The 20595-nt window shown below is 50.4% G+C and overlaps 1 protein-coding gene across 1 annotated transcript in view; it reads left to right on the plus strand.

Annotated features, from left to right (window-relative positions):
* Positions 1–20095, plus strand: part of gdi1 (GDP dissociation inhibitor 1) — a 35809-nt gene extending 15714 nt beyond the window's left edge. The window contains exons 3-11 of the mRNA XM_067976221.1: positions 462–561; positions 1607–1741; positions 5157–5355; positions 7452–7583; positions 9568–9667; positions 12413–12584; positions 15071–15215; positions 15796–15850; positions 19557–20095. Coding sequence (XP_067832322.1) covers positions 462–561; positions 1607–1741; positions 5157–5355; positions 7452–7583; positions 9568–9667; positions 12413–12584; positions 15071–15215; positions 15796–15850; positions 19557–19709 — 1191 coding nt within the window. The 3' untranslated portion in view covers positions 19710–20095. The remainder of the gene's footprint in view (positions 1–461; positions 562–1606; positions 1742–5156; positions 5356–7451; positions 7584–9567; positions 9668–12412; positions 12585–15070; positions 15216–15795; positions 15851–19556) is intronic.
* Positions 20096–20595: the final 500 nt, after the last annotated feature.

Below are 20595 nucleotides of genomic sequence, written 5' to 3' on the forward strand. Positions count from 1 at the left end.
TCACCCTTTGGTTTTCTTGCTTTTTGTTTAAAAAAAAAATGAATTCCTGCTGGCTTCTGAGCTGTACAGACCCCCGTCCCATCGCCGTGCGGGGGAATCGCAGACACAGACCCCCGTCCCATCACTGTGCGGGGGGTCGTGGACACTGACCCCCGTCCCATCACCGTGCGGGGGGGTCGTGGACACTGACCCCCGTCCCATCACCGTGCGGGGGGGTCGTGGACACTGACCCCCGTCCCATCACCGTGCGGGGGGGTCGTGGACACTGACCCCCGTCCCATCACCGTGTGGGGGGGTTCGCGGACGCGGACCCCCGTCCCGTTGCTCGCTGGGGCACCGTTGCCGAGGGTGGATATTGAGCAAGGCGGTAGCTGGGATTGTGGCCCTCGATTTTCAAAAAATGGCGGTGAGCGGCAGTACCGTGTCCCCGAAATGCTCCATCTTTTAATGTCTTCCCGCAGCTGTACAAGAGGTTTGGGATCTCCGAAGCCCCTCCGGAATCCATGGCACGGGGCAGGGACTGGAACGTGGATTTGATTCCCAAATTCCTGATGGCTAACGGTAAGGCCGGCAGCGAGAGGTTAATAACTTTTTTTTTCCTACCCCCCTCTCTTCCAACAGAAGCTTCTAAATTAGTTTGGGGTTTACAATCTACTGACAGCAGCGCTGTCGCTGGGCTTTCAGTGAAGCTCAGTGTGACTCTGTCACAGGTCTGACGCTGGCAGTGACAGCGTTTGGAGCATCTCTCACAAAGCGGCTGGGCTGCCCCGCACTAACCTGTGTTGCTGCACGAGAGATTTCCTGGCCAGAGCTGGTAGCTGGCCTCCTCTTGGGAAGTGAGGGCCTTGGATCGTGGAGATTGACCGCAGGAGGAGCTCCGCCTGGCCCGTTGGACCTGGGCAAATCTTCAGTCGGAGATTTCTGCCCTAATCCTGTTAACTCTGTCCTCTCCCGGAATCCTCGTCCGGGTCCCTTTTGAAAGTCTCTGCCGCCGCAGCCACTGGTGCATTCCCTCTTCTTACGGCCCTCTGAATTTCCAAAGAGTTTTTTTCCCCTAATTGGCTTGAGGTTGTCTTTTCCTCTGACTGTTGGCCTCTCCCCAGGAGGTAGCACGGCCGTTGAGTTGTTGGGGGGGGGTGGTCATAGTGTACAGAAGTTGCAATGTTGCCCTATTGGGCAGGCACGATGAACCAACTGGTCCTTTCCTGCCCTCCGTTTACATACGTTCAGAAAGTCTCGTGTGTAGTGTGCGCTTCCTGATAGTGCCGTCCTTGCTTCTGGTCGCACTCCCCGCCTCCCGCCCCCCCCCTTCCCTTACTGGCATCCCGCTTCTCTACCCCTGGTGCCCTGCCTCTCTCTCCCCTCTTTTCCCCCCCCCCCCCCCCCCACGATCACAGGTTTGCATTTTTTGTAACAAAAACAGATGCAGCCTCCATGCGCGGGTTGCTTGAGTAGTTGGCGACTGGTCGTTAATCTATTGGGTGGTCGGGTGCCTGGGTTAAAACGGATTTTGTGGGGAGGGAGGGAGGGAGGGAGCCAGCCGTCGTCTTGACTTTATAAGAGTTACCGCTGCCAACGGAGTCTGTTTCGTTCCCGGGCCCCGCAGGTCAGCTGGTGAAGATGCTGCTTTACACAGAGGTCACGCGATACCTGGATTTCAAAGTTGTGGAGGGGAGTTTCGTTTACAAAGGCGGGAAGATTTACAAAGTGCCCTCCACGGAGACGGAAGCCCTCGCCTCCAGTGAGTGTTGGGCTGTCGCTCGTTAACCTTTCTCCTTCCCCGGTCACTGCTTGCCGCAGCCGGTGGGTTATTCCATCTGGTATCTCCTTTGCTCCGTGTGTGTGTCTGTCTTTATGCGTGGTGTGTGTGTGTGTGTCTGTCTTTGTGCGTGGTGTGTGTGTGTGTGTCTGTCTTTGTGCGTGGTGTGTGTGTGTGTGTCTGTCTTTGTGCGTGGTGTGTGTGTGTGTCTGTCTTTGTGCGTGTGTGTGTGTGTGTCTGTCTTTGTGCGTGGTGTGTGTGTGTGTCTGTCTTTGTGCGTGGTGTGTGTGTGTGTCTGTCTTTGTGCGTGGTGTGTGTGTGTGTGTCTGTCTTTGTGCGTGGTGTGTGTGTGTGTCTGTCTTTGTGCGTGGTGTGTGTGTGTGTCTGTCTTTGTGCGTGGTGTGTGTGTGTGTCTGTCTTTGTGCGTGGTGTGTGTGTGTGTCTGTCTTTGTGCGTGGTGTGTGTGTGTGTCTGTCTTTGTGCGTGGTGTGTGTGTGTGTCTGTCTTTGTGCGTGGTGTGTGTGTGTCTGTCTTTGTGCGTGGTGTGTGTGTGTGTCTGTCTTTGTGCGTGGTGTGTGTGTGTGTCTGTCTTTGTGCGTGGTGTGTGTGTGTGTCTGTCTTTGTGCGTGGTGTGTGTGTGTGTCTGTCTTTGTGCGTGGTGTGTGTGTGTCTGTCTTTGTGCGTGGTGTGTGTGTGTGTCTGTCTTTGTGCGTGGTGTGTGTGTGTGTCTGTCTTTGTGCGTGGTGTGTGTGTGTGTCTGTCTCTGTGCGTTGTGTGTGTGTGTGTCTGTCTCTGTGCGTTGTGTGTGTGTGTGTCTGTCTCTAGTGCGTTGTGTGTGTGTCTGTCTCTATGCGTTGTGTGTGTGTGTCTGTCTCTATGCGTTGTGTGTGTGTGTCTGTCTCTATGCGTTGTGTGTGTGTGTCTGTCTCTATGCGTTGTGTGTGTCTGTCTCTATGCGTTGTGTGTGTCTGTCTCTATGCGTTGTGTGTGTCTGTCTCTATGCGTTGTGTGTGTCTGTCTCTATGCGTTGTGTGTGTCTGTCTCTATGCGTTGTGTGTGTCTGTCTCTATGCGTTGTGTGTGTCTGTCTCTATGCGTTGTGTGTGTCTGTCTCTATGCGTTGTGTGTGTCTGTCTCTATGCGTTGTGTGTGTCTGTCTCTATGCGTTGTGTGTGTCTGTCTCTATGCGTTGTGTGTGTCTGTCTCTATGCGTTGTGTGTGTCTGTCTCTATGCGTTGTGTGTGTGTGTCTGTCTCTATGCGTTGTGTGTGTGTGTCTGTCTCTATGCGTTGTGTGTGTCTGTCTCTATGCGTTGTGTGTGTCTGTCTCTATGCGTTGTGTGTGTCTGTCTCTATGCGTTGTGTGTGTCTGTCTCTATGCGTTGTGTGTGTCTGTCTCTATGCGTTGTGTGTGTCTGTCTCTATGCGTTGTGTGTGTCTGTCTCTATGCGTTGTGTGTATGTGTGTCTGTCTCTATGCGTTTGTGTGTATGTGTGTCTGTCTCTATGCGTGGTGTGTATGTGTGTCTGTCTCTATGCGTTGTGTGTGTGTCTGTCTCTATGCGTTGTGTGTGTGTCTGTCTCTATGCGTTGTGTGTGTGTCTGTCTCTATGCGTTGTGTGTGTGTCTGTCTCTATGCGTTGTGTGTGTGTCTGTCTCTATGCGTTGTGTGTGTGTCTGTCTCTATGCGTTGTGTGTGTGTCTGTCTCTATGCGTTGTGTGTGTGTCTGTCTCTATGCGTTGTGTGTGTGTCTGTCTCTATGCGTTGTGTGTGTGTCTGTCTCTATGCGTTGTGTGTGTGTGTGTCTGTCTCTATGCGTTGTGTGTGTGTGTGTCTGTCTCTATGCGTTGTGTGTGTGTGTGTCTGTCTCTATGCGTTGTGTGTGTGTGTGTCTGTCTCTATGCGTTGTGTGTGTGTCTGTCTCTATGCGTTGTGTGTGTGTGTCTGTGCGTTGTGTGTGTGTGTGTGTCTGTGCGTTGTGTGTCTGTCTCTATGCGTTGTGTGTCTGTCTCTATGCGTTGTGTGTGTGTCTCTATGCGTTGTGTGTGTGTCTCTATGCGTTGTGTGTGTGTCTGTCTCTATGCGTTGTGTGTGTGTGTGTCTGTCTCTATGCGTTGTGTGTGTGTCTCTATGCGTTGTGTGTGTGTCTGTCTCTATGCGTTGTGTGTGTGTCTGTCTCTATGCGTTGTGTGTGTGTGTGTGTGTGTGTCTGTCTCTATGCGTTGTGTGTGTGTGTGTCTGTCTCTATGCGTTGTGTGTGTGTGTGTCTGTCTCTATGCGTTGTGTGTGTGTGTGTCTGTGCGTTGTGTGTGTGTCTGTCTCTCTATGCGTGGTGTGTGTGTGTGTCTGTCTCTCTATGCGTTGTGTGTGTGTGTGTGTGTCTCTATGCGTTGTGTGTGTGTGTCTGTCTCTCTATGCGTTGTGTGTGTGTGTGTCTGTCTCTCTATGCGTTGTGTGTGTGTGTGTGTGTCTCTATGCGTTGTGTGTGTGTGTCTGTCTCTCTATGCGTTGTGTGTGTGTGTGTCTGTCTCTCTATGCGTTGTGTGTGTGTGTGTCTGTCTCTCTATGCGTTGTGTGTGTGTGTGTGTGTCTCTATGCGTTGTGTGTGTGTGTCTGTCTCTCTATGCGTGGTGTGTGTGTGTGTCTGTCTATGCGTGGTGTGTGTGTCTCTCTCTATGCGTGGTGTGTGTGTCTGTCTCTCTCTATGCGTGGTGTGTGTGTCTGTCTCTCTATGCGTGGTGTGTGTGTGTGTCTGTCTCTCTATGCGTGGTGTGTGTGTGTGTCTGTCTCTCTATGCGTGGTGTGTGTGTCTGTCTCTCTCTATGCGTGGTGTGTGTGTCTGTCTGTCTCTATGCGTGGTGTGTGTGTGTGTCTGTCTCTCTATGCGTGGTGTGTGTGTCTGTCTCTCTCTATGCGTGGTGTGTGTGTCTGTCTCTCTCTATGCGTGGTGTGTGTGTCTGTCTGTCTCTATGCGTGGTGTGTGTGTCTGTCTGTCTCTATGCGTGGTGTGTGTGTGTGTCTGTCTCTATGCGTGGTGTGTGTGTGTGTCTGTCTCTCTATGCGTGGTGTGTGTGTTTGTCTGTCTCTCTATGCGTGGTGTGTGTGTGTGTGTCTGTCTCTCTATGCGTGGTGTGTGTGTGTGTCTGTCTCTCTCTATGCGTGGTGTGTGTGTGTGTCTGTCTCTCTCTATGCGTGGTGTGTGTGTGTGTCTGTCTCTCTCTATGCGTGGTGTGTGTGTGTGTCTGTCTCTCTCTATGCGTGGTGGGTGTGTGTGTGTCTGTCTCTCTCTGTGGTTATGCTTCTATGAAGCAGCTAGGGAGGTTTTTCTACAATAAAGGCCCCGGTTAAATACAAGTTGTTTTCTCTTCCCCCTCGTGCCTGACGTTTCTTTTCTCCCAGATCTGATGGGCATGTTTGAGAAACGCCGCTTCCGCAAGTTCTTGGTGTTTGTCGCTGCCTTTGACGAGAACGATCCCAAGACCTTTCAGGGCGTGGATCCCGTCGCCACGACGATGAGGGACGTCTATAAGAAATTTGACCTGGGGCAGGATGTGATCGACTTCACTGGTCACGCACTGGCTCTCTACAGAACAGATGAGTATGTTGTCAATGTGATTTTTATTTTTAAAGTGAGCAGGTCATTAGGGCGGGCTAGAGCAGCTTGTTACCCATTGGGCTGGAATTCAAAGGGGGTGGAAGTTATGTACAGAGCTCTGGTTAGACCCCATCTGGAGACACTGCGTTCAGTTCTGGGCACCGCACCTCAGGAAGGGGATATTAGCCTTGGAGGGGATGCAGCGCAGATTCACCAGAACGATACCGGGGCTAAAAGGGTTAAATTACGAGGACAAGTTGCATAGACTAGGCTTGTATTCCCTCAAGTGTAGAAGATTAAGGGGTGATCTAATCGAGGGGTTTAAGAGATTAAAGGATTTGATAGGGTAGAGAGAGAGAAACTATTTCCTCTGGTGGGGGGAGTCCAGAACAAGGGGGGGTAACCTTAAAATTAGAGCCAGGCCGTTCAGGGGTGATGTCAGGAAGCACTTCCTCACACAAAGGGGAGTGGAAATCTGGAACTCACCCCCCCCCCCCCCAAAAAGCTGTTGAGGCTGGGGGTCAATTGAAAATTTCAAAACTGAGATTGATAGATTTTTGTTAGGCCAGGGTATTGAGGGTTACGGAACCAAGGCAGGTAAATGGAGTTAAGATACAGATCAGCCACAATCTCTGAATGGTGGAACAGGTTCGAGGGGCTGAGAAGCCTCCTCCTGTACCTGTGTAACAGGCCCGAGGGGCTGAATGGCCTCCTCCTGTACCCAATGGGGACCAAACTGCACGATTGGGTGAACGACCCTTCCCATGGATTTCAACCAATTTTACAAATAGTTTTGCCTGTGGTGTCAGCTAGAGGAGCAGAGTAAAGGATGTTATAGTGTGCCTCGGTACTGGGAAAGGTCAGCAAGCATTCCCCCTCTTGATCATTATCCAGCCAGCCCCTGTTGGAAAGGGCAGTTTCCATGGACACTGGGTTAGGATAGGGTCAGGCTTGGCTTGTGGGTGAAGAATGGCAACTCCTGGCAAGCTGCCGGAGGGGCGGCAGATCCCCATGGAACTTGTAGCCCAGCCAGACCTGGCACCTTCGGGGATGTGGGAACCGGAGGAGGCCATTCAGCCCCTCGAGCCTGTTCCGCCGTTCAGTTAGATCATGGTTGATCTGCACCTCAAATCCGTTCACCCATATCCCTTGACACCGTCACCTAATAAAAAAAATCTGGTGATTTCAGTCTTCAAATTCGATTGACCCCCAGCGTTGGGGAGGAGAGAGTTTTAGAAGGAAGTTGGGAGGTGGCTGAAGGTGTAGGATTTGAACAGGCTTTTGAGGATGGAGAGAGGGAGAGAAACGTAAAGGGGTTCAGGCAAAGAATTCCAGAATGTGGGAGCAAGCCAGGGGAAGGCCCCACTGTCGGTAGAGTGGAGGAGACGCAGGGTATACCACCATTGAAAGAGGGGAGGTGGGGGTTTGCAGGGGTAAGAGTGGAGCAAGGCCACCGAAAGACTGAACAGGCTGGGGCTCTCTTCTCCAGAGAAGACCGGGAGGTGACCTGATCAAGGTCTTAAAAAATTATGAAGGGGTTCGATAGGGTTGACGTGGAGAAGATGTTTCCACTTGTGGGGGAGACCGGAACTGGAGGGCCATCAATATAAGGCCGTAATAACTGATAAATCCAATCGGGAATTTAGGAGAAACTTCTTTACCCAGAGAGCGGTGAGAATGTTGAACTCGCTCCCATAGGGAGTGGTCGAGGCGAATAGAATCGATGAGCTTCCCCTTAAATCCAATGAGGGAGAAAGGAATAGAAGGATATGCTGATAGGGTGAGATGAGGAGGCTCGTGTGGAGCATAAACACCAGTACTGACGAGTTGGGCCGAATGGCCTGTTTCTGTGCTGTAGACTCCGTGTGAATTGTAGACCTGGGCGAGGATTTCAGAGTCCGTGCGTTTGAGAGGTGGGGAGCCAGTGAGGACAGGGGCGACGAGTTAGTGCGGGATAGGAGTGCAGTGGGTGAAACAGAGGGAAGGAACGGTTGGAAACCGCGGAAGGTTAGAGGCGAGAGAGGGAGGCGGAGCGGAGGATAATCGTACTGGACTTCTTTCTCCGATCCGATCTTTTTAATGCGTTTTGTGTTCGACAGGTATCTCGACCAGCCATGCCTGGAAACAGTCAATCGCATCAAGCTGTACAGTGAGTCACTGGCACGGTATGGGAAGAGCCCGTACCTCTATCCCCTCTACGGACTCGGGGAGCTGCCGCAGGGGTTTGCCAGGTAAAGGATACATTATAAGAGGGAGGAAACTTACCTCTCCATCTGTGAACTTGAAAATCCCTCTGTGGCCCTCGCCCCCAGTCTCTGTAACCTCCTCCAGCCCTACAACCCTCCGAGATCTCTGCGCTCCTCCAATTCTGGCCTCTTGCGTGTTTTTCATCGCTCCGCCGTTGGCGGCCGTGCCTTCAGCTGTCTAGGCCCCAAAGCTCTGGAATTCCTTCCCTAAACCCCTCTGCCTCTCCTTTTAAGGCGCTTCTTAAAACCTCCCTCTTTGACCAAGCTTTTGGTCACCTGTCCTAATATCTCCTTATGTGGCTTGGTGTCAAATTTTGTCCATGATTTACGCTCCTTTGAAGCACCCTGGGATGTTTTACTTGTTGCTGTTGTCGACAAGTGGGCTACTTTGAGTAGCATCATGAATAATTAAATCTAATATTTTCATTTTTGGTGCGTGTTATTTATGTGCCTCTGAGGAGTTTCATGGCATTGCTGTGGTCTCCAAAATAGCCAAACACACATTCAGGGCATTTTCGTTCTGCTGTGTGCTTACACTCTGTCAGAGGGTTTCTGGATCACCTCTTCATGTGAGAGAATGTCAGTGATTTCCTGCAGGTTTCTTTTGACATTCGGCATTACCATCGCCGAATCCCCCACCATCAACACCCTGGGGGTCACCACTGACCAGAAACTTCACTGGACCAGCCATATAAATACTGTGGCTACAAGAGCAGGTCAGAGGCTGGGTATTCTGCGGCGAGTGACTCACCTCCTGACTCCCCAAAGCCTTTCCACCATCTACAAGGCACAAGTCAGGAGTGTGATGGAATACTCTCCACTTGCCTGGATGAGTGCAGCTCCAACAACACTCAAGAAGCTCGATACCATCCAGGACAAAGCAGCCCACTTGATTGGCACCCCATCCACCATCCTAAACATTCACTCCCTTCGCCACCGGCGCACCATGGCTGCAGTGTGTACCATCCACAGGATGCACTGCAGCAACTCGCCAAGGCTTCTTCGACAGCACCTCCCAAACCCGCGACCTCTACCACCTAGAAGGACGAAGGCAGCAGGCACATCGGAACAACACCACCTGCATGTTCCCCTCCAAGTCACACACCATCCCGACTTGGAAATATATCGCTGTTCCTTCATTGTTGCTGGATCAAAATCCTGGAACTCCCTCCCTAACAGCACTGTGGGAGAACCGTCACCACACGGACTGCAGCGGTTCAAGAAGGCGGCTCACCACCATCTTCTCAAGGGCAATTAGGGATGGGCAATTAATGCCGGCCTTGTCAGTGACGCCCACATCCCCATGAACGAATAATAAAAAAAAGTTGACAGCTGGATCAGACCGAGAGATATTAGGAATAGGAGTGAGCATAATTAACTCATTTACAGACTGAATTTAATAATTAATATTAAAGTTTCTCACAGGAACAGGGATGAGGGACTCCAGTGATGTGGAGAGACTGGAGAAGCTGGGGTTGTTCTCCTTAGAGCAGAGAAGGTTAAGGGGAGATTTAATAGAGGCGTTCAAAATCATGAAGGGGTTTTGATAGAGTAAATAAGGAGAAACTGTTTCCACTGGCAGGAGGGTCGGTAACCAGAGGACACAGATTTCAGATAAAAGGCCAGGGCTGAGATGAGGAGAATTTTTTTTTAACGCAGTGAGTTGTTATGATCTGGAATTCGCTGCCTGAAAGGGCGGTGGAAGCAGATTCAATAGTAACTTTCAAAAGGGAATTGGATGTAGACTTGAAAAGGACTGTGGGTAAAGAGCAGAGGGGAGTGGGACTAAAACGATGGGCTGAATGGCCTCCTCCTATGTAGTATGATTCTGTGATATGATAAGTTGGTCCCTCGGTTATCATTGTTTGTGGTTTAATTCCTTCTCCTCCTTCCGCCCCACGCGCTGATCCCTGTGACATTACCGTGGCGTGATTCTCTGCTCCTAACTCTTGTCTTTTCTTCATCGTAGGCTGAGTGCGATCTACGGAGGTACTTATATGTTAAATAAACCGGTGGAGGAGCTGGTCCTTGAGAACGGGCGAGTGGTCGGCGTGAGGTCTGAGGGAGAGGTATAATTTCTGCTGTTCGCTGTTAAACTGTTTAAACGATGCATTGGGCCAATCCTTCTCTACTGAAGCAGACTGTTTTCCAGTGCCACGTTTGGGTGGGTTGGGGTGTTGAACGCTGTCGGCCCCGGTAACTCACTGGAACGGCCAGGTGGAGTGTCGGCAAGCAAGCTGTTCGACTGCGGGAGGCAGATCCTGTCCTTGCACAACAGGAGATAATGGATCAGGAGCTGGTGCCGTGGCTGATTTTAAACCTCCCCCTCCCAATCCTAATGCATGGGCACGGAGGGCAACAGTAGCGTCCTTAACCACCATCCTGGCTGGGACATACTGGAGTACCTTGCTTCTCCCTGGTCTGTGCGAGTTGTCTGCAAAGGGATAGAGGGACCACACCTGGAGTACTGCGTACAGTTCTGGTGCCCTTATTTAAGGAAGGACATACTTGCATTGGAGGCAGTTCAGAGAAGGTTCATTAGGATGCTTCTGGGTTGTTTTGTGAGGAAAGATTGAACAGGTTGGGTCTATACTCAATGGAGTTTAGAAGAATGAGAGGAGATCTTGTTGAAACATACAAGATTCTGAGGGGATTCGATAGGGTAGATGCTGAGAGGATGTTACCCCTCATGGGGGAATCTGAAACTAGGGGGCACAGTCTCAGAATAAGGGGTCACCCGTTTAAGACGGAAATGAGGAGGAATTTCTTCTCCCAGAGGGTCGTGAACCTTTGGAATTCTTTACCCCAAAAAGCTGTGGAGGCTGAGTCATCGAATACATTCAAGACTGAGTTAGACAAATTTTTGATCAGCGAGGGAGTCAAAGGATATGGGGAAAGGGTGGGAAAGTGGAGTTGAGGTAAAAATCAGATCAGCCGTGATCTCATTAAATGGTGGAGCAGGCTCAAGGGGCAGAATGGCCCACTCCTGCTCCTATCTCTTATGGTCTTAAGCTCACCACACAATTGTGGAACCATATCTGTTCAGCTGGCAAGGAAGTGACCGAGTAGGTGCTTTGGGAATTTGGGGGGTATGGTGCAGGGGAAAGAGGCTGGTTTGCACACTTTTCGAACTGAACTCTTTTGCATATGAATATATGGCCTCTGTGTTCTGCTTGACTGTCTAGCTTCCTCTTTTTTTTAAGTGAAGCTCGTCTGATAACGGAATGGGTAAATGCACTGTGCGCTGTAGCACTAAAGACTGGGAAGGTGCGCAATTCGATCCCTGGTCTCTGCTGGGTTGGCTGATCTTAGCCAGGGTTGGCGCAGAGGCGACGCTGTTGGATTCCTGAGAAGGGAGGGGGAGAAATCAGGCTAGGTTTTTGGATTGCGCCAGCACAGACCCAGAGGGCTGAGTGGCCACCTCCTGTGCAGTCAGCGTCTATGGTTCATAGGACATTGGATTGCTAGACGGAAAAAGACCGAGATCCATCTGGTTCGCCTTCCACCACGCTGGTAGTCGGGCGATGCAATGATAATGGAGTTGTTGACCAATCCTAGTGATTTAATCTTCCTCAATTAGTCTACAACAGACCCAGACATGACATGGGGAGAAACTTCTGTGGTGGAGAGTTTTGGGAACCATAGGTCCAAAGTCACCTTGTATGCCAAAAAGTTCAATAGATGCAGGGCTAGGGGGAAGAGTGCAGGGCCATTAATTTTGAGTTTCTCTAGCAAAGATCGAGCACACACAAGATGAGCCAAATAGCCTTTTTGTGCTGTAAATGTCCGTGGGATCCTGCTCCTTCTCGCTATTCAGTTGGCCCCTGCTGAACGTGGATATATTGGCCTTGGAAGGAGTGCAGCGCAGATTCACCAGAATGTTACCAGGGCTCCAAGGGTTAGATTAGGAGGCGAGATTACATAAACTAGGCTAGAAATATATAAAGTTAAGGGGTGATTTGATTGAGGTTTTTAGGATTTTGAAAAGAATTGATAGGGTAGATAGAGAGAAACTTTTTTTCCCCACTGGTGAGGGAGTCTAGGACCAGGGGGACATAACCTTAAAATCAGCCTTGGCCATTCAGGAGAGAAGTCAGGAAACACTTCTTCACGCAAAGGGTGGTAGAAGTGTGGAACTCTCTCCCGCAGAAAGTTGTTCACTCGATTAATAATTTTAAATCTGAGATTGATAGATTTTTACCAGCCGAGGGTATTAAGGGATGTGGAGCCAAGGCGGGTGGATGGAGTTAGGACGCAGATCAGCTGTGATCTCGTTGAATGGCAGAACAGGCTCGAGGGGCTGAATGGCCTCCTCCTGTTCCTATGTCGAGGCAGAAACCCTCAACTCATTTAAAAAGCACCTGGATGTGCACCTGAAGTGCCGTGACCTACAAGGCCACGGACCAAGTGCTGGAAAAAGTGGGATTAGGCTGGGTGGCTCATTTTCGGCCGGCACGGACACGATGGGCCGGATGGCCTCCTTCTGTGCTGTAAATTTTCTATGATTCTATGGATGAGCATGGCTTTGGGTTTGGGTCTAATAGGTGTTCGTTGTCCGTTGCCTGGGCTCGCCTGGGTGGGGTACCAGAGGAGTGGCTGCCTGTGGCGTTATATCCCACCCTTTGGGAAAGGAGGAGAAAACCAGATGGTGAGTGGCTAGCCCAGATGAGGTCTTGTGTTTCAACAAAGGAAATATTTCATGTTCCTACTTGGGTGGATCGACTGCGAAGGGTAAAAGGATATTTTTTTATTTTGAAATGTGAAAGTTTCTTCTAAATGGTGGCAATTTTTTTGTCCTTTTGTTCTGTTCCCAGGTGGCTCGCTGCAAGCAGCTGATCTGCGATCCCAGCTACGTGGCGGAACGCGTGCAGAGAGCGGGCCAGGTGATCAGGGTCATCTGCATCCTGAGCCACCCGATCAGGAACACCAACGACGCCAACTCTTGTCAGATCATCATCCCACAGAACCAGGTCAACAGGAAGTCAGGTGGGGGTCCGAGCCACTGCCCATTCGGCCCATCGTGCCTGTGCCGGCTCTTTGAAAGAGCTCTTCGATTAGTCCCACTCCCCGCTGTGCTTTTCTTTCCCCCCATGGCCCTGTGAAATGTTTTCCCCTTCAAGTATTTATCCAATTCCGTTTTGAAAGTTATTATTGAATCTGCTTCCACCGCCCTTTCAGGCAGCGCATTCCAGATCAGAACAACTCGCTGCGTAAAATAAAATGTTTCCTCATGTCTCCTCTGGCTCTTTTTACCAGTTACCTTAAATCTGTGTCCTCTGGTTACCGACCCTCCTGCCACTGGAAACAGTTTCTCCTTATTTACTCGATCAAAACCTCTCATAATTTTGAACACCTCTATTAAATCTCCCCTTAACCTTCTCTGCCCTGAGGAGAACAATCCCAGTTTCTCCAGTCTCTCCACATAACTGAGGTCCCTCATCCCTGGAACCATTCTAGTAAATCTCCTCCGCACCCTCTCTAAGGCCTTGACATCCTTCCTAAAGTGCGGTGCCCAGAATTGAACACAACACTCCAGCTGAGGCCTAACCAGTGTTTTATAAAGGTTTAGCATAACTTCCTTGCTTTTGTACTCTATGCCTCTGTTAATAAAGCCCAGGATTCTTTCTGCTATGAGGACAGGTTGCATGTACTAGGCTTGTATTCCCTTAAATATAGAAGATTAACGAGTAATCTAATTGAGGTGTTTAAGATGATTATAGGATTTGATAGAGTAGATAGAGAGAAACTATTTCCTCTGGTGGGGGGAGTCCAGAACAAGGGGGGCATAACCTTAAAATTAGAGCTAGGCCGTTCAGGGGTGATGTCAGGAAGCACTTCTTCACACAAAGGGGAGTGGAAATCTGGAACTTTTTCCCCACAGAAAGCTGTTGATGCTGGGGGTTAACTGAAAATTTTAAAACTGAGATCGATAGATTTTATGTTAGGTAAGGGTTATGGAACCAAGACGGGTAGATGGAGTTAAGATACAGATCAGCCATGATCTAACTGAATGGCGGAACGGGCTCAAAGGGGGCTGAACGGCCTCCTCCTGTTCCTGTGTTCCAATCTTATAATCTTCAAAATTCTCTACCCCAGAGGGCTGTGGATGCTCAGCCGTTGACTATATTTAAGGCTGAGACCGATAGATTTTTAGACTCTAGGGGAATCGAGGGATATGGGGATCGGGCGGCAAAGTGGAGTTGAGGTGGAAGATCGGCCATGATCTGATTGAATGGCGGAGCAGGCTCGAGGGGCCGTGTGGCCTACTCCTGCTCCTATTTCTTAGGTTCTTAATCCATCCTTGTGAATTCCCACACGAGTGAATTCCAGCTCTCTGATGGGCCACTGGGGTCATATGCCAAGGGGGGAGAACCAGGGGATAAATTCCCTGCCCTTGGATTTCTGCAGTGCCTGTTCGGAGGGTTGTTGCCTGAGGTCCTAGATGTGTCCCACTTGCTGGAGAGCAGGCAAGCTGCAGATCTGAAGAGGGGCTTGAAGAATAGAAACTAAGCTTCCCTGATAACTAAGTGGGTAAATGCAGCATCCAGACCTACGGTTCTATGCTTAGCCTGCGGAGTTAGGTGGTCAATACTCGTGCAGCAGTAAGACGATCACAATTTGGCAGCGCTCCTGGGCTAGGGAAGGGAGGGGGGAGGGGAGAATTCCCCCCTCCCCTCCTATTTCTGTGCAGTGACCCCTGCTGGGATGTGGTGTTAGGATGAGTGAAGCTGTCATATCCACTGTCAGTTGTCTTATGCCCATTGGTCAGATAGCCTCACCCCCCCCCCCCCCCCTCCAACCAGGGTCATGTGTGAAGAATTGCCATTTGGACAACTCTGCTATTCCAGTGCTCTCCTGGCCTCCCATTCTCCACCCTCCGGACCTCATCCAAACCTTTGCTGCCCGTATGCTATCTCAGACCGTGCTGTCTTACATTGGCTCCTGGTCCCCCAACACTTCAAATTTAAAATGCTCTTCTTTGTGTTTAAACCCCTCATGGTCTTGCCCCTCCCTATCTCTGTAAGCTCCTCTAGCCCTGTAAACCTTGCACTCCCACCCAAACTCTCCGTTCCTCTGACGTTGGCCTCCTGCATCCCCTTCGCCCGCCATTGCCTTCAGCCGTCAAGGCCCCACGCTCTGGAATTCCCTCTCTCTAAACCTCTCCGCCTCCTTCTGCTCCTTTAAGATCCTCCGTAAAACCCACCTCTTTGACCAAGCTTCAAGTCTCCCGCTCTAATATCTCCTTTGGCTCGGCGTCCATTTTTGTCCTGTGAGGCACTTTGGGACGTCTTTTTCTATGTTAAAAGGCGCTATATAAATGCAAGTTGTTGTTGAGGCACCAGAGGGCAGACGCACCCCGTGGAAAGTTGACTCTAGCAAGAGGGGAGGGGGAAGGCAAGCTTGTGACACAGTCTCGTTGCTCCATCGCACAGTAACCACTCTAACAATCAATCTCTTCCCGCGCTCTCCAGATATATATGTCTGCCTGATCTCCTACGCGCACAATGTGGCGGCCCAGGGCAAGTACATCGCCATCGTGAGTACTACGGTAGAAACAGGCGAGCCTGAGAAAGAGATCGAGCCTGCACTCGAGCTTCTGGAGCCCATCGACCAAAAGTAAGGAGAAACTTTTTTTAAAAAATGTCTCCTGTTTCCCTCTTCCATTTCTATGTCCGAGAGCAGAGTTTTAATAAAGGACTCGTGAGTGCGGTACTTCACACTTGAATGCAGAGTAGCATCGTATTCGGTCCAGGTCGTGCTGCACTCTTTTTATCTCCCCCCCCCCCCCCCCCCTTCCTGTGTCGGAATCTCCTGCTCTTAACTCCTTCCTTCCCAGGGGCCTCCAAACTGCTCCCCTCCCTCAGTCCTCCATTACTCCTGCAGTCCGCGTGCTTCTAAAACCCGAGCATGGCACCGCAGAGTCGTTAAAGTATTGGTTTGTGTCGTCGTCCCTCTTGGCGGTGTCCTTCACGATGGGGTTTGGGTCCACGACTAGAATTTAGGAACGCACCCGTGCGAGAGTACACTGTGGTGGAATGTTCCGTTCGAACCTTTTAGGTAATTGACGGTGTGACCTGAGGAGATGCCGGAATGCTCCTTTGAACTTGTGCGGAAATTGTGTGTCTCATGGGCCTGCCCACGAAAGATGTTGTAATGTTTGTGCCAATCTTTGCTTTTTTTTTTGTCTGTTCCCCAGGTTTGTTGCTATTAGCGACCTGTACGAGCCAATCGAAGACGGAACAGAGAGCCAGGTGAGAAGGTCGACAGCAGTGGCACCTGCAATACGGCCCATCTCTCCTTCACCCGTGCCCCTCAACACGTGCATGTGTGTGAGACACGAGGGGAAGGGTGACGGAGCAAACCAAGACTTGCATTTCTGCAGCGTCTCTCGTGAACGTACAGGGAATCGCGTTTGATTTGGGCTAATTGTTGTGTAGGGAGATGTGGCAGCCATTTTGCACACAGCAAGATGCCACAAACGCCATGACCAGTTAATCTCTTTTTGTTGGTGGTGTTTTGAGGGTGGAAAGTTGGCCCAGGACATCAGGGGTACTCTGTCTGCTCCTCTTCAAATAGTGCCGTCAAAACTTTAACATCGACCTTGGTTTAACATCTCCTCTGAAAGACGGCACCTCCGATGGTGCAGCACTCCCTCAGTACTGCACTGGCAGTGTCAATCTAGATTATCAGCTCCAGAACCTTCTAACCTAGAAGCAAAAGAACTATTAACTGAGCCAAAGATTGACGTTTTTTTTAAAAAAATAGGCAGATGCAGTTTTGTAATGCTAAGTCTGGGAGAATACTGCTTGAACAAGTTATTGTTCAGAGTTGTGACTCTTGACAAAATGCTGGTGAGGACCCCTTTGCTTTAAAAGACTTGCATTTCTACAGCGTCTTTCATGAACCTCAGGATGTTCCAAAGTGCTTTACAGCCGATTAAGTACTTTTTGAAGTGTGGTCGCTGTTGTAATGTAGGAATGCAGCGGCCAATTTGCCCACAGCAAGATCCCACAAAACAGCAGTGAGATAAATGACCAGTTAATCTGTTGGTTGGGGGATAAATATCGGCCCCAGGACACCACGGAGAGCTCCCCTCTGCTCTTCTTCAGATAGTGGCCGTGGGATCTTTTCCCACCCGAGAGGGCAGACGGGGCCTTGGTTTAACGTCTCATCCGAAAGACGGCGCCTCCGACAGTGCAGCACTCCCTCAGTACTGCACTGGAGTGAGAGTGTCGGCCTTTTTGTGCTTAGCGTATGCAATGTGTTGTGTATTTCCTCTCGGCCAAGTGAGCGTCTTCACACTTGTGGAAACCCATCACTGTGTTGTAAGAATCTCCAAACCAAGCTATTGGGAAAACTACACGTAGAGTTTATGTTTGCCTGATATGGAATGCAAACTCTCTCCCTGGGCTTCACCTCGACTCCAAAGATGCCCTCCTGGGTAATGGACGGAACGCAGAGTAATTATTACTGGGAGAGGGGCAAGTGGAGATTTCTGGATTGCAAGACACAATCCTCCTGGTGTAAATGAGTTGTCCAGCACTTGACTGCAGTTCAATGTTGATTTTTAAAAAAAATTGTAATATTTTCTCTCCCTATTCAGGAGTGCAGCTTTGCAAAATTTCTCCTTGTATGTCCAGACACACAGTGTGCTGCTGCAGTATTCCTGTTTGGCCACACGATGGTGCAGGTGGTCTGTGCCAGTACCAGTGCCAGAGGCTGATGCTAAAACTGCAGAGTCGCACAGAGCCTGTTCCATGTAGATCTGGGAAAAGAGTCTGCCTTTTTAAAAAAAAAAAAATCCCTTTACCTTTTGCTTTCCCCCCTATTTTCTCCTGAAGTCTCTGGATCACTGGTGTTGGCTGCCCTCTCCTGAATGGCTCTTGACGTGTGTGAGCCTAGACGCTGGTTGTCGTCTGGCTGCTTGTGGTTGAGGAGCGGGTATTACACTTGAGTCCGATGCTTCCTCGCTCGGTGCCCGTATTTGCATTTTCCAGTAGGAATTCCTGGATGGCAGCCAGGTACAAGAACCCTGGCTGATTATTTATATTGTGCCCTCTCTCTCTTTTTAGCCCAGGGGCGCTGTGGCCAGTGGCAGCACCCAAATCCCGTCTTGGCTTGCTGCCCGATCGCGGAGGGTGACCAAAACTTGCTCTTGTCCTCGCCTGACACCTGCACTAGTCTAACAGAAGGCACTTGCATTTGCAACAAGAATTGCATTTATATAGCACCTTTTACTGTAGTAAAACGTCCCCAAGGCGCTTCACTGGAGCGGAACGCAAATCAAACAAAATTTGACACCGAGCCACGTAAGGAGATATTAGGACAGGTGAGCAAAAGCTTGGTCAAAGAGGTAGGTTTTAAGGAGCGTCTTAAAGGAGGAGAGAGGGGTTTAGGGAGGGAATTCCAGAGCTTGGGGCCTAGGTGGCTGAAGGCACGGCCGCCAATGGTGGAGCGATGGAAATCGGGGATGCGCAAGAGGCCAGGATTGGAGGAGCGCAGAGATCTGGGAGGGTCGTAGGGCTGGAGGAAGTTACAGAGCTGGGAGGGGGCAAGGAAGGCCATGGACGGATTTGAACACGAGGATGAGAATTTTAAAATTGAGGCGTTGCCAGACCGGGAGCCAGTGTAGGTCAGCGAGCACAGTGGGGTGATGGGTGAACGGGACTTGGCGCGAGTTAGGATATGGGCAGCAGAGTTTTGGATGAGAACTTCTTTCTAGCACCCCCTGGCCAGCATCTTGGATCAGCTAACCTGGCACATTCAGGGAATTAAAACCAAGAAGTGACACTAACCCTTATCAGTAAATTCAGCACAAACCAGGAGTGGAAACACGAGACTTTCCTCGCCTGTATAGTTCAGCTGCACACACAGCGGACAACTGAATGCCGGAAGTAAAAAGTGTATCCTGACTCTATAGTTTTATATGTGTGCCAACATGCCTACTGATATTTCCACTGTTGCTACAATACGTACGAATATACAGTACAAGCAACTTTGAAACTAACGCAGAACACTTTTATTTTTGATGAAACAGATTAACTCGTCTCAACTCTGTGGGATGTTGCTGTGTGCTTATTAAGCTTTGTTTTCCCATGTAATGGCGACTGCACTTCAGAACTAATTCAGTGGTTCTGAAGTGCTTTGGGATGTTCGTGAACTTCCTCGTGGTCCCCCTCTCATTTCCCCACACCCCCCTCCCTCTTTGTTTGATATAACTCTGGAGCAGCGCCTCCGTTCCAGGTGACGTCAGCTGACTTCGTTGCCGAGGCTCTGAGTCAGAAGGTCGTGGGTTCGAGCCCCCCATAATCCAGGCCTGACACTCCCCCCGTGCCAGTGCTGAGGGAGCGCTGCACTGTCGGAGGTGTCGTCTTTCGGATGAGAGGTTAAACCGAGGCCCCCGTCTGCCCCCTCAGGTGGACATAAAAGATCCCACGGCCGCTATTGGAAGAAGAGTGGGGGGAGTTCTCCCCGGTGTCCTGGGGCCGATATTTATCCCTCAACCAACATCACTAAAAACAAGATGATCTGGCCATTATCACATTGCTGCTTGTGGGAGCTTGCTGTGCGCAAATTGGCTGCTGCCTCTCCCTGCGTTGCAACACCTCAAAAAGTGTTTAATTGGCTGTGAAGCACTTTGGGGCGGCCTGAGGTCGTCAAAGGTGCTGTAGAAACGCAAGTCCTTTTCTTTTTTCCGCCGCGCGTGTTGCTGCTTCATTCGGGAAAAGAGCTGCGCGCGGTTTGCGAACGTGGGAACATAGCGGGAGGAGGCCATTCAGCCCCTCGAGCCTGTTCCGCCGTTCGATGAGATCATGGCTGATCTGTGACCTAACTCCACATACCCGCCTTAGCCTCATATCCCTTAATACCTTTTTGGTTAACGAAAATCTATCAATCTCGGACCCTTTCCAGGTCGTGAGCCCGTCCGCATTTTAAACCTCTCTCTCTCTCTCCCAGGTCTTCATCTCTCGGTCTTACGACGCCACCACACACTTCGAGACGACGTGCAACGATATCAAGGACATCTACAAGCGCATGACCGGCACGGGTTTCGACTTCGAGAACATGAAGCGCAAACAGAATGACGTCTTTGGCGAGGACGAACAGTAACGGAAGCCGGGGGGGTCCGCGGGAAACACGGGCTCTGCGTAGTGTAAATGAATGGATTTCCCCCTCTCCCCCTCCCCCCCCCCCCCCCCTATAATTTACCTCTGTACCTCCAGATAGTATAACGAGTGGGCATAGCCTTAAAAAGTACTTCAAGCAGCTGCCGCTGGGGTGCGCGTGAGCCAAGTTTTCCGACCGATGATACCTGCTGACTTCGCGTTCCGTTCCCGGCAAATGTCCCTTTTCCATGATGCCGTGTACACGTGGGCCATTTTGTGAGATTTGATCGGTTAAAAGTGTGTTCCTTTATAGGCTACCGTAGGGCAGCTGTCAACCAGATAACACTAAAGGACTGAAATAATAAAACACAGAAAAATCCTGTCTGCAAAGTTGGTCGGCCGTGTCTTTTTCTCTTTTTTTTGCAGGGTGCGGAAACTATCTACTGTGTTATTTCCCGGGACTTTTTTTGGGGGCGGGGGTTTAAATTTCAGATTTGCAGCTTTTCCCTTTGTGGCCACGGAACCGTTGTGGGGGACGAAGAGAAGCCATTGTTTCCGAGCGCACTGCGAAACCCTCATTTGTTTTTTTGTCTTGTCCCGAACACGTGGCCCTACAGCCCCGTGGCAGCAATGGTAAATGGGTGTGCGTTTTACAACAGTGCCTGCATCGCCCTGGTGCTGAAGTGGCAGCCACCCTGCCCAAGCGTCTTGGTGGCTGAAATTGGTGCCACGGTACCCAACAAACTTGGCTACCAAGCTTACTTGCCCAGTGGCAAGTCGTACCTGACCAGCCACTTTTAAGGTGGGACTATCCTAACCTGCCCACTAATATTGAGCTGTTGGGTTTGCGATTTTTAATTGTCTTTGTTTAACTATAGAAGGTGTTTTAT

This window comes from Heptranchias perlo, chromosome 45 (genome assembly GCF_035084215.1).
Source record: "Heptranchias perlo isolate sHepPer1 chromosome 45, sHepPer1.hap1, whole genome shotgun sequence".
Taxonomy (NCBI): Eukaryota; Metazoa; Chordata; class Chondrichthyes; order Hexanchiformes; family Hexanchidae; genus Heptranchias; species Heptranchias perlo.